The sequence below is a fragment of the Rhopalosiphum maidis genome, chromosome 2, assembly GCF_003676215.2.
Source record: "Rhopalosiphum maidis isolate BTI-1 chromosome 2, ASM367621v3, whole genome shotgun sequence".
Taxonomy (NCBI): Eukaryota; Metazoa; Arthropoda; class Insecta; order Hemiptera; family Aphididae; genus Rhopalosiphum; species Rhopalosiphum maidis.
This window is the reverse complement of record NC_040878.1, coordinates 63698554-63711684: the sequence shown is the minus strand read 5'-3', so window position 1 is coordinate 63711684 and position 13131 is coordinate 63698554. Positions and strand designations below refer to the sequence as shown.

General features: G+C 26.0%; 1 protein-coding gene across 1 annotated transcript; it reads left to right on the top strand.

Moving 5' to 3' along the window:
• Positions 1-2513: 2513 nt before the first annotated feature.
• Positions 2514-7371, top strand: LOC113551650 (pre-mRNA-processing factor 19). Its single transcript, XM_026954021.1, has 9 exons — positions 2514-2842; positions 3317-3466; positions 5230-5531; positions 5604-5798; positions 5893-6078; positions 6181-6384; positions 6460-6598; positions 6718-6922; positions 6995-7371. The coding sequence occupies exons 1-9, from the start codon at positions 2824-2826 to the stop codon at positions 7134-7136; spliced, it is 1542 nt and encodes a 513-aa protein (XP_026809822.1). The 5' UTR covers positions 2514-2823; the 3' UTR covers positions 7137-7371.
• The last annotated feature ends 5760 nt before the right edge of the window (positions 7372-13131 follow it).

Genomic DNA, 13131 nt, shown 5'->3' with positions numbered 1-13131 from the left:
GTACAACACAAATTAGCTCATAAGAAATCTTTAATGAAATATCAACCTAACAGCAAAAGATTTATTATATTTCATAAAATTTAACCTTAAATTAAAAAAATTATTACATACAAAGAGTGGTAATATTATAATCAATTTAATTTAAATACATTTTAAATTAACTATGAATTACAAATAAATTAAATATAAAGTAAAACAAGTTCCTGATAAAAGTTATATTTATGCTATTTGATTAAAGCAATGAAAAAATCTTGCGCACGGGTCTGACTGGAGTAAATAAATAATGGTAGGTATTACAGTGGTAGTAAAACTCACTAGCTGAAAACTGTGCTGTTTCTATGTAAGGACATAGTTAACAGATAATTGTATGAATATATAACATTTAAAAGTAGAGACTCAAATATTTTAGAGACAAAATATTGATTAGATATCGGATAATCATTAGAAATAATAGACTAGTAACCAGATTTTAAAATAAGCTTATCTGAAACATTAATGATAAAACACTAGTGGCGTAATTAGAAATTTTCCTTGTGGAGAGGATTCAATTTTTTTAGTAGAAAACTGTTAACTTTATTTCTAAAAAAAAAACCTTAAAAACCAAATTATTTAGAATATTCTAACGCCCACTACGCTCATATGTGAAAATTAAGAGAGCGTAAAGAGACTAAACTCTCAATAATAAAAAAAAAATATAAAATACGGTGAATGGGAGGGGAACGGGCCCCATGGGCCCTCCTTAAACATGCCCCTGGTTTAAGGTATCAATCTATGAGAAATGTTGTGCAGATAGGAACAAAAGGATTCACAATCAAATTGATTAGATGGCATAAACGTTATAGCCAAAAATTTTCAAATACTTTTAAGATTGATTTTTCATACGCGACTAAAATATCGTAAACGTAAGGTATAATAATATGTCCCCCAATCCACCGTTTATCAATCTCCCTACTCTTATTACTTCGGTGGCGGCATACTGTTTACTTACTTGGCAGGACGTGTAAGTATAATTAAATCAATATAAATAAGCAACCAAAATATTATATTTCGTAATAAATTAACAATTTATAGACAATATGTTGACAAAGTGTTTAACTTTACAACTGATCTTATTTGTCATCATAGGTGTTAGTAATATTACCAAATGGCATTTTACTTAATTTCCATATTATTCTATCAATATATCATGTACTTATGTATCTTTATACAACATTAGTATGTACGTAAATGATTTGATTTCTTACTAACAATTTTGAACCTATAACAAATAACAATCAATGTGTAGGTATATTATTTCTATCTCATAAGATAGAAATAAATAGGTAATTTACATTGTATTTTATTATTCATAAATACTTTTAAAAGAAATGTTGATTTTCATATTAAATTGCAGTAACTTAATATCATTAGATATGTGTTTTAAACTTATTTTATTTTTATGGTACTTAACTAAAATAACTGACATTGTATAGGGGTGTATAGCAGAAAAAAAAAGCCGTGCAACCAATATTTTGGGTATCTTTTGTAAAGGTAAAAAGTGTTATGTTAGAATTTATACTTAAATTATTATAAATACTAATAATTAACATGGGCACAACGAGGTTCTGGAATTATTTACAGTAGGCACCGTAGATAGTTGAAAAATTCATGTGAGGTGCTTGCAAGGAATAGATCATAGATAGATACAATTAATTTATTGACTACCTCTAATCAAAATCAGATACAGATTAATGTTATTAATTTATTGCAACCATAAAACACGATATATATGCCATTGCTACAAATATCTTTACTATAAATTGTATTATGGTTTAACGTAACGGGGTATTTTGTAAACATTTCTCAGTTCTCTGTGATATGGCTGCGCGCCATCAACGTTCCTATGGGCTATGGCTATGGAAACGTAATCGGCAGTTGACCAACAATTTTTTAATGATTTTTTCTAGTTATATTGAAAGTACAGTTTCGATAGGTAACCTTAAAACTATGGCCTCTCGGGTCTCGGCTAGCCTCTCACCTGTGTAAACAAAACAATTCGAAGCACATCACAGCGACGAGTCTCTTGTTGAGATACTTATCCGCGCAGGCGCGAGTATACTCGCTGCATATCTATTTGAGTTATCACTCATGAATTCCCAGTGAGAATGAAGTCTTATCAAAATAAACATGCGACGAGTATTCACACACGCGTGCGCAGATTACACGTCAACAACAAGAGACTTGTCGCAAATAATCGCGGACCTATAATGTATATTATATTATAGGTCTACGCTTATAATAATAATAAGCGCTTCAAATATCGGGACATTGCTCCATCGACAATACATGAATGTCATTACAGTCTATAAGTGGTATAACATGATTATCATATTACGATGTCGGTAACGATGGAAATGGACTATTGTTTATCAGTTACCTCCCGGTCACCGATGTCATACGTTTAGTCATCGATGGCTAACCGGTTTTTATACTTTGAGGTTATGTTGTGGTCTGTAGTACTATTGCAATATATTCGTACTGTACTACTGTTCGTAGCGTTCGTACGTTTCAGATTTTGGGAGTTGAGACTTTGCCTCTTTAGGCCGACGCCACTCGACTGCGGATTGTTTAATGTTTACTTATGTCTTATTATTATTATAGTTGTTTTTCGTTAAATAAATTAGTAATGCTTACCGGTACGAGCGTATTGTCTTAATTTTTTGTGTTTAAATGTCTTGTTAGTTTTGTTCAATTATTAAATGCGTTTATTGTAAAGTTTCGAAAGCATTCCGCCAGTCATTTATATTTTAAAGTTGTGTACAAGTCTTTTACGCTAATAACAACATGTCGTTAGTGTGTGCCAGTAAGTTTATACCATTAGTTATACTTTTTATTTTTACTCTATTATTTAATCAATCACCATTTTATTTTATTCGTTGTTATTAAATTGTGATCGTTTTCCCGGCTTTATTTTTTAGTGTGCGTTGTTTTTGAAAACAATATATCCAATTGAAATTTACATAATTTGACATTTTTTATGTTTTCAGTAAATATGATTAAGTCATCATAATTATTGAATATTTGTTTGTTTAAAATCCTTTATAATTTAAATTGTATTTAATTTCTTTTAAACTTGCTACTTTCCTAAATTAAATGTATTAGTACTTGAATTAGGTATGTACGATTATCACAACGTATTAGAATGATCGCAAAGTTTAGAACTTGTGACTATTCTTGTTATAGCTAATAACACATCCATTGGAAGGTTAAAAAGTTATCCATAAGTAAATTATATTTAAAAAAAATCAGTTTATTTATACATACTGTTAATTTTCAGTTTCTAATGAAGTACCAGAGCATCCTGTGGTATCACCAGTATCCGGCTCAATTTTTGAAAGACGTCTTATAGAAAAATATATCAAAGAAAATAATACTGATCCAATAAATGGTGAAGAATTAACTCTTGAACAGTTAGTAGACATTAAGAGTAAGTTGAAATCAAGTAAACATTTTACCATAGGTTGTACTTAATTAATAGGTATTTAAGTAATATATATTATAGACTCAATTTTATCTGGGGTTACTAACAAGTAACAACTCTTTTAAACGACTATGTAAAAGCCTTAATCCCGTTATTTATCCATGTAATAACAATAGATAAAGTTATTTATACATTATGTTAACTGTTTTTTTTTAAATTTATTGTTTAATAATTTTTTTTATTAATATTGTTGCAAGATTTATAGCTACCTATTTTTTTTTTTTTTTTAATGACCATTGTTATAGCTTATCAATATTATTAACCAATGCTCTATAATCTATGTAATCAGAAGTCTTCAAACTACAGACCATCTGACTGCAGATTAGTTTTTAGTGGCCCATTAACTACAGAAAAAACTCCAAAAATTAGTTATTCATATTTTATTGTTTATTTCTATTTTTTTTATTTTTTATTAAGTTTTATATAAAATATATTGTACCTACCAGAGCTCAAATTATAAATATATATTGTTTTCATGTTTTCGGATATTTAAATGTTATAAAATGCTAATATTTAACGTTATTTAATTTTAACATTAAAAAGAAAAAGAAAATAATAAGGACTAATGAAGTTGAACATAAACATTAGAATTAGTTAAATTACAGAAAATGATTAATAAAATGTATATTAAATATAAAATTGAAATTATGACATTATATATCATATATAGTAGACATACCAACATTTTTTTTTTTTGATTTACATACTGTATGTTAATTATTTATTGATATATATTTTGTATAAAGGTTATTTTTTAATATTGTTCTGTTATCAAAACGTTTTAAAGCTTTGTGATTATATATATCATTGCAGTAATGTACATAAGATTATAGTTCTACTTTCAATATTAAATACACACACGAAAAAAAAAATTATTAATTAATTTCAGGTATATTAGACAAAATTTGAATAAATTAAGTATTAAATTAATGTATATGATTTATTTAAAATGCAAATTATTAAGTACCTATGTACAGAATGCTATAGAAGTATAGACTAAAAAATGAAAACCCTATAAAAAATGTTTGTAATTACATTTACTACAAATACTAAAATATCATTTAGATACAATCCAAGCTAGACATATGAAAAACATAACTTAAAATTTTTTTGTACTGTTTGTAGATACTCAGTTCATGTGGTTAATGGTGATATAGTATTGTGATGTTATATTTTTACTTAAATAGTTTAATGTATCATAAAATGAATTAATTTTTAAACATTTTATCATTAGGTTTTTAATTAATAATATATTATAATAAATGTATGGAGTGCAGTTTTCATAAGACAAAAATATTATTATTTATTTATGTTATTCTGCAAAGCATACATTTTATTTTTAAATTTAATAATGTATTATTGTGAGTACCTTATGATTTATGAATATAAGAATATTGTGTTATACTACCATATTTACCATCAATATTATTAATTGTACTCAAACCTTGTAAAAGAGTGCTATCAGTTTATTATATTTTTTTATATTTGTTAAATAATATAAGTTTATGTTCATTTTATAATTTATAAATAATTTTTGAATATTTTAGTCTAGATTGATAAAGTTACATTTTATCTAGGTTAACAGTTTTATAAAATAAAAATTATTCTATAATTAGGACAGAAGAAAATGTTTTATTTAGTCTCAAATAGATTTATGATAATTAGTTAAAAGGTTTAAACAATTTTTATTTATTTATTTTGAATTATAGCTGCTTCTATTGTGAAACCTAAACCTGTGACTGGCACTAGCATTCCTGCTATATTGAAAATGCTCCAAGATGAGTGGGACGCCGTGATGTTACATGCATTTACACAAAGACAACAATTGCAAACTGCTAGACAAGAATTAAGTCATGCTCTGTATCAGCATGATGCTGCTTGTCGTGTGATAGGTCGTTTGACTAAAGAAGTGACAGCTGCTCGTGAAGCTTTGGCTACACTGAAACCTCAAGCTGGAATTTCTGTTAGTGATTCATCTGCAAATGCTGGACCTACTACAATACCACAACCAGTATGTTTAATAGTGTTGTATAAGTTTGTTTCTATTGCTTACATTTTTAATATTTCTTGTTTATTCTTATAGGCAATTGCTATGGAAGCTGCAGGAGTGCCAAATCAACCAACCGAAGAAGCAGGTATAACTGATGAAATTATTAAGAAACTACAAGAAAAGGCTACAGTTTTAACACAGGAGAGAAAGAAACGAGGACGTACAGTTCCAGAAGACCTAATTGACCAAGAATCATTAAAAGGATTTAAAACATTGGCATCTCATCCCGTAAGTAATATTTGTGATAAACTGATAAAATTGTTTAAGTTTATTTAGTTTTAATATTTAGGTATCTTTTCTTACTTTACTTTATTTTTTATAGGGTCTTCATAGTGCTAGTGTACCTGGAATATTGTCTTTAGATATACACAGTGAAGATACTAGTAAAATTTTGACCGGAGGAAATGATAAAAACGCCACAGTATTTAATAAAGATACTGAACAAATCATAGCTGTTCTTAAGGGTCATACTAAGAAAGTCACACGAGTTATTTATCATCCAAATGAGGTAAAAACTAAAATTAATAAAATACTTGTTTTTTATAAACTTAATGACTGAATGAAAAATATTAATTTTATATTAATATCACGGTTTAACATTATTTTTAAGGATGTTGTGATAACTGGATCACCTGATACAACAATTCGAGTTTGGAACGTTGGTGCTTCCAATCCACTATCCCAAATAATTAGAGCTCATGAAGGTTCAGTAACTGGAGTATCATTGCATCCAACTGGGGATTATGTTTTGTCAACATCTGTTGATCAGAATTGGGCATTCTCTGATATCCGCACAGGAAAGCTATTAACCAAAGTAAATAATAAATTATTAAATTAATTATAAGTACAATGAATTCACCAATAATTTTAAATGTTGTGTCAAATGTAGGTTTCAAGTCAAACTTCAAACAATACTTTAACTACTGGACAATTCCACCCTGATGGACTTATTTTTGGAACTGGTACTTCAGATTCAAATGTTGTAATTTGGGATTTGAAAGAACAATCAAATGTGGCAACCTTTTCAGGTAAAAATTAAACTTTGTACATGTTTTTTGTTAAGCTACAAAAATATAAATTTTCAATCTATATTTCAAAATCTTTTTTAAGTATATTCAATTATTTTGTTTATTTTTCTTTCATACAGGACATTCTGGACCAATTACGGCCATATCATTTTCTGAAAATGGTTACTATCTTGCTACTTCGGCAGATGATTGCTGCGTAAAACTTTGGGATTTGCGTAAATTAAAAAATTTCAAAACTCTCGTCATGGATGATGGGTATGAAATCAAAGATTTATGTTTTGACCAAAGTGGTACATATCTAGGTGTTGCAGGAACTGATGTTCGGTGAGTAAAAATAGTAAAATATATAGCTATTGAAATACATTTTACACTTATTACTTTCAATTTTATTTTTAGTGTTTATATGTGTAAGCAATGGCAAGAATTAAAAGTGTTTAATGATCACACAGCATTGGCTACTGGAATTAGATTTGGAAAGCATTCTCAATTTATTGCTTCTACAAGTATGGACAGGACATTAAAACTTTATGGGATTTAAAACAGACATAGTGTGAACTACATTTCAATTTTAGGTTATAAAAACTGTTAAGGTGTATACCTTTTTTATTTGCAATATTGCACAAACAATTTAGACTTAAAATAAATAAAAAAAACCTCTAAAATCATGTTTGAAAATATTATTTTGTTTATATTAATTGATTCCTTAATAGGTATAGAAAAAAGATGTTATTCATTGTCCACTCTTAGTAATACAAATGACTGATTTTTCTGAAGTTTTTATATATTTATGAATCATTAAACAAGACTCTGCTTAAAATATATTAAACATAATGGTTTCATGTACAAATAATAAATGTCTTAAGCATATGATTTTAAAAATGTCTATATTTTTCAATGACATTAAAATTAACTCAAATGTAAAATTTAAAGTTAATATTCGATGTGGTTTAACTGTATTAATATAACAGTTTATCATCATGCAGCGTCATCCCTCATTTTATGTATTTATATATTCTTCCTTAAATTGCTTTATTTATTAAATGTCCTAATTTAAAAATCAACAAATGTTTATACATATTATTCAATTATAAAACTATTATAATCTTTAAATAAAAATTTAATTCTGGAAATATTAGAAACCAATTAATTGCTTATTTGGTCAACATCATTAACTTTCTATTTATTATTTTTATTGAACAAATAGATATTTGTTTTCATTTACAACAAGTGTTAAAATCAGTGACACAACTAGGATTTATTTTTGGAGAAGGGTCATAGCATTGCCCCTGGTTGCGTTATTGAATAAAATTATACCATTTTATAGAAATGATTACATTTGTTCACTAGTTGTTAATGAATACAGATATGACTGTTGGGAACATTGTGAAGTTTCATATTTATTCTATTGATTGTAAACATGGATATTATTGATTTATAATATTATTTATGTCAAAATATTTTTTACATTTTATAATTGATAAATATTGAATCTTTTTTAAACAATTATTTATAATTTAATATATTATTAATGGTTTATATAAAACGTCAGATTAATAAACTACTGTATCTTATAAAAAATGTTGTTTGGTGATTTTCTAAATATACATCAACTTAAAAGAATAATAGTGCGACGTTATTATTCTGATTATAGCATACCTATAACATGTGTGATATTATTATTTAGTTTTATAGAATACAGTTTAATAAATGTTAAGTACATGTTTTGCTGTCTGTAAAAGTTCTGTAATGTATTATTTTTAAAAATCCAATTATCTATACATCTATTGTCATTATTCATTTTTATTATATTAATATTTAAACTCATTTGTTTTTAACTGGAGTATATTTAAAGAATATGACGATGAAGTTCTGGGTAGGTCATAAATTGTATTTATGTTAAACAGTCAAAAGTGTAGACAGTATAATAATTATAAATTCAAAAATAATTTGATAATTAAATTATACATGGTTTTTTGACCTAATTAAGACAACCAACATCCTTGACAAACACTATTTGACTGGTCTTAATCTTAAATTATATGAAAAAGAACAATTATTAAATGTACAATCTTCTGTACAATAAATGATAAAAGTAAGTTTTTAAAACTCATTGATATTTTATGTATCATTTTGCAACATAAAATATCGTTATAAAAGTCTTAACTATTGACAATAAGGGGTCATCCATTTTAGATTAAATATAAGTACTAACATTCATTATTTTAAAAATTATTTCATTTTTATAAAAAATAAAATTTTACTATTTTTGAAGTACTTACCTACTTAGGTATATGAAAATCAAATTTTGAATTTATAGTTTATATTTTTAAGTAATTAAAGTTTTAATTATTAGGTAAATAATAATCCTATTGTAATATGTAAAAACAATATATTTTTGAGATTACCTTTGAGGCTTTAAAGTTTTAACCATTATAGTATGAATAGTGTATGTCTTCAGTATTTTCATAGAATATCATTAAATAAAATGTATACCTATTGTTTAACTATTGTAAGTGTTAAGCGATTTCGTGGTACCAAGGTGCCATTTAACTACTAGTTTAAAAACAGAAAATGCAATGGGGTCAAATTTCAGAAAGGCAACAAGTATATCCTGTTATATATATAGTGAGGTTGAGGTATTAGGTAATAATATACCTATGGGCTATATGGTTTTTAGACATACTGAGGTAGACACTATTGAACCAGAAATTGTAACTAAAATAATATGTAGAAAGGTAAATAATATGTACTGTATACTAGACATTACAATGTTTGTAATAATTTAATATCACATTATAACGATGAACTCTTAGAAATAAAATCGTTATTGTACAAGTACCTACTTATAAAACAACTTTTGGTGTTATTGTACAATATATTTTTAAGATCTGGTTTAATACTGTAATTTATATAAAAATGTTGATGTTATTGCAAGTCAACTTTTTAAAAGGGTATATTTTCTTGAAATTGTTACTATTTTTAATACATTTTTTTTTATTTTTGTGTCTGTCATCACGTTTTGGAGTAGAAATAATGCTTTGATTTTTACTTCAGCCGCTCGTTGAAAAGGAAATTGAATCTAGTTGGTACTTGGGGGGGAGGGTGTCAAAAGTAAAAAATTTCTAATAGTTTTCAAAAGCGTCAAGAAAATCCTGAAAAAGTAACGGAAAAACAGGAATTTTTACGCACAACCACTCTTCGACAAAATCAATTTTTTGATTTTGCTGTAACTCAAAAACGAATCATTGTAAATACTTGACATTTTCACCTAATGTTTATATTGGCGTTATCTATTAACGATTAAATTTTAAAAATATTTAGAATTTTTCAAACTACAGGCCATTGAAATTTTCGATTTTTCTAAATTTTTTTTCTTGAAATGCCGATAAAAAAAAATTAGTTTTTCAAAGAATCTTTAAAATTTAATGCAAGTTTATTATGTTGTTCTTGTTGTAGTATAAAAAAAGTTTGAAAATGTATAAAATTTTCGTGATTTATAAAGATAAATATATATATATATATTTATTTATTTAAGATTAAAAAACCTAACACAAAGTTCTCTATAACTTTTTCTTCAAATAGCAAATAAATACAATAATATCCACTACAACAGGACATCGGCAAAATGGTCGACAAGAAACAATAAGAAGTAAACTAATGTGAAATCAGTAAAAATGACTAAATATATCGAAAAATGACTTAAAAAGTAATGAACACCAAAAATTGCAAAATAAAAATTAATTATTCAGATTCACATATTAATAAAACACATTTGTGGCCAGGAGAGCATCGTCTAAAAATCAACTAAAAAAATGCAAAATTCATCAATTTCCAAGCCCTAGTTATAACTAATTATATCTACTGAAATTATAAATTAGAATTATTGGAATAATTAGTTTAAATGGATTCGCTTGAATAATGTTATAAATCAAATTATACAATATAATAATTATGCATAATATTGTTTATTACAATTTTTCGATTGACGTTGTTCCAAAATATACGGTTTCCTATTTTCATTTTTCATTTATGTTTTTTTTAATAAATCTTATTTAAAGGACTAACTTACCGCAGAATGTGAAAGCTATTATTGTTAAATTTTTTTTAGATATTGAACGAAACGATGAATTTACCTATTGGTTCTAAAATTATAACCAATGAGTAATGAGTCATTTTTTCTGTGTCTATCTCACGGGACAGTAAAAATGCTTCAAAGTTTTTCCTCAAGTATTCATTTTAGGTATTTTCAAGACATGATAATTTTAAAAATATTTTGACTCTTTTTGTTTTCCCCATAATAGACTACAATTGTTTTCAATTAAAAAATAATATTTAAAAATTGTAATATTTATCGTTTATTTTTTATTTTTTATCTATTATATTATATACTTTTACACTGGCGGCTTTTGAGATGAAGTGAATACTTATAATGTATAAAAATTCAAAATAACCGATTTCAAGAAAAAATGTTCATTATTTATTTTGAAATAATAAAAATCCATCTACAGGCTGGCGCGGCGTGATGAATATGCAATTTTAGTACATCACGCTGTAGGTGACTTGGTAAACGGATTGTATAGGAATATTATTATGTTACGGCGTGTGACTGTAATTATTAATAATTGTTCACTGGTGATTTTTTTAGTCTCGTCCACAACCAACTTTTTATATTGAATCAATTATCTAAGTGTAGATTTAGTTTTTATATTATTTGAAACGTTATTTTCACTTTAAACGATTGCAAGTGCATAATATTATGATACATCATCAATCAGTAATTATTATTAAAATAAGTAGAAACTCCTATTATAATAATATTACACTGTAGATTTTATCTACCAACACGAAATAAGATGATTTAAATTCTTACTTTGTACAATGTACACCTCATACAAATAATATAAATAATATGTCATTGTTCTTTTGTCAAAATTGATACATGTGATGATCATAGACTGCATAAGATTATGTTTAATTATTCTGTTTACTGTAACTGTTGGCTGATAGGCAAGTTAACTTTTTTTTAAAATTTAATTACAATCTGTGCTTAAATAAGTAGATACAATAAGCAGTTTTGATTAGATAATAGAGACTGTAATAAAGTGAGTTTGGGAAGGTACTCAGTGTCACGCACGACGTCATATTTTACATAAAAAATATTTCTAAGCTAAGTTTGTTTTAAATATAAAGTCAGTTTGTTAGCGGATAAATATGATGGGTTAACTTTGAATGACAAGTGATTTAATATGATTTGGCTTAATTAAGGGAGCGTCGGGATTTATATACCATCGTGGAGATTATTATTTTTCATAAATTGCGGATTAGAAACAATTTGCTGAAGTTCCATAGATCAAAACGCCATAGATCACACTAGTCTGATGATAGCTTTTTATATATTTAATTTTTTTCTTATGGTTATCTTAGATCGGACGATTGGGCGAAGCAAGTTTAACGAGTTTAAGATAAAGCTGTAAAATACTAAAATGTTTACGATGATGTGTATTATTTTAATATTCAGAAAAATAAATATGTTTTATCTTCGTTGCATAATATTATTAAGTGATATATACTTGGTTTTAGGTTCTTTATAGTGGATGAAGACATGAAATGTATTTGTTTTAGTATTTTACAACAATATGTGTGTGTGGTGTTCTGGGACAGATAATTTGCTTCAATCTTCAATGTTTTTTTGCCGTTTTTGGTAGCAAATTTGATCTATTATTGGCGCTTTAGTGGTTAAAAGATTAATTTAAGTATAAAAATCAATTATTTTTTTTAATAGTTAGAAAAAATAAAAATAACAACGGGAAATGTAAATATTTACATAACACTAGTTTTCGACGAAATCAATTTTGTCTTTTTATTTTTTTTAATTTGTGTAAATTATTTTAAAATATTTAGACCAATTTTAAATACTTTTTACCATGAACCTATTCACACCATTTTATGGAACGTTAACATTGACTTTTAATGTATTAATAACAAAATAATTATTATATGGATAGGATTATAGGAATATCAATATAGTCATTACCAGAGGTTGGAAGTTGTAGGAGTTACATATTGCTCTATATGCTATCGATTTATAGTACTCCATGATAAGAATCCAAGCAATGGTAAGTTTAAAATTTAAAAATACAAATTTTAAATGCATATTTTGCATTTTTCGTCAATTTTAAGAAAAAAGTGTATATGTTATTGATTTCATGCACATTAATATTAATATTTCTTCACCTATCTATTTTAAATGATATTGAATATAAAACTCAATATTATTTATTGTCATTGTCGGAGTCTAATATTTAACGAACGGTGCGAAGTCCATTTCATCTATATCACACTGATGATAGCTTATCGCTATAGACTTAACTTATCGTAAATTTATTTATTTTTAATTGTTGGTAAATTTTTCATAAAAAATTTACATTTTTTAAGAGATTTTTTCAATTAAAAAAAAATATTCGGAATTTTTACTTTATTGTTTTTTATATTGAATATTTTTCATTTATATTCTGTTTATTTTTAGCTCCTAT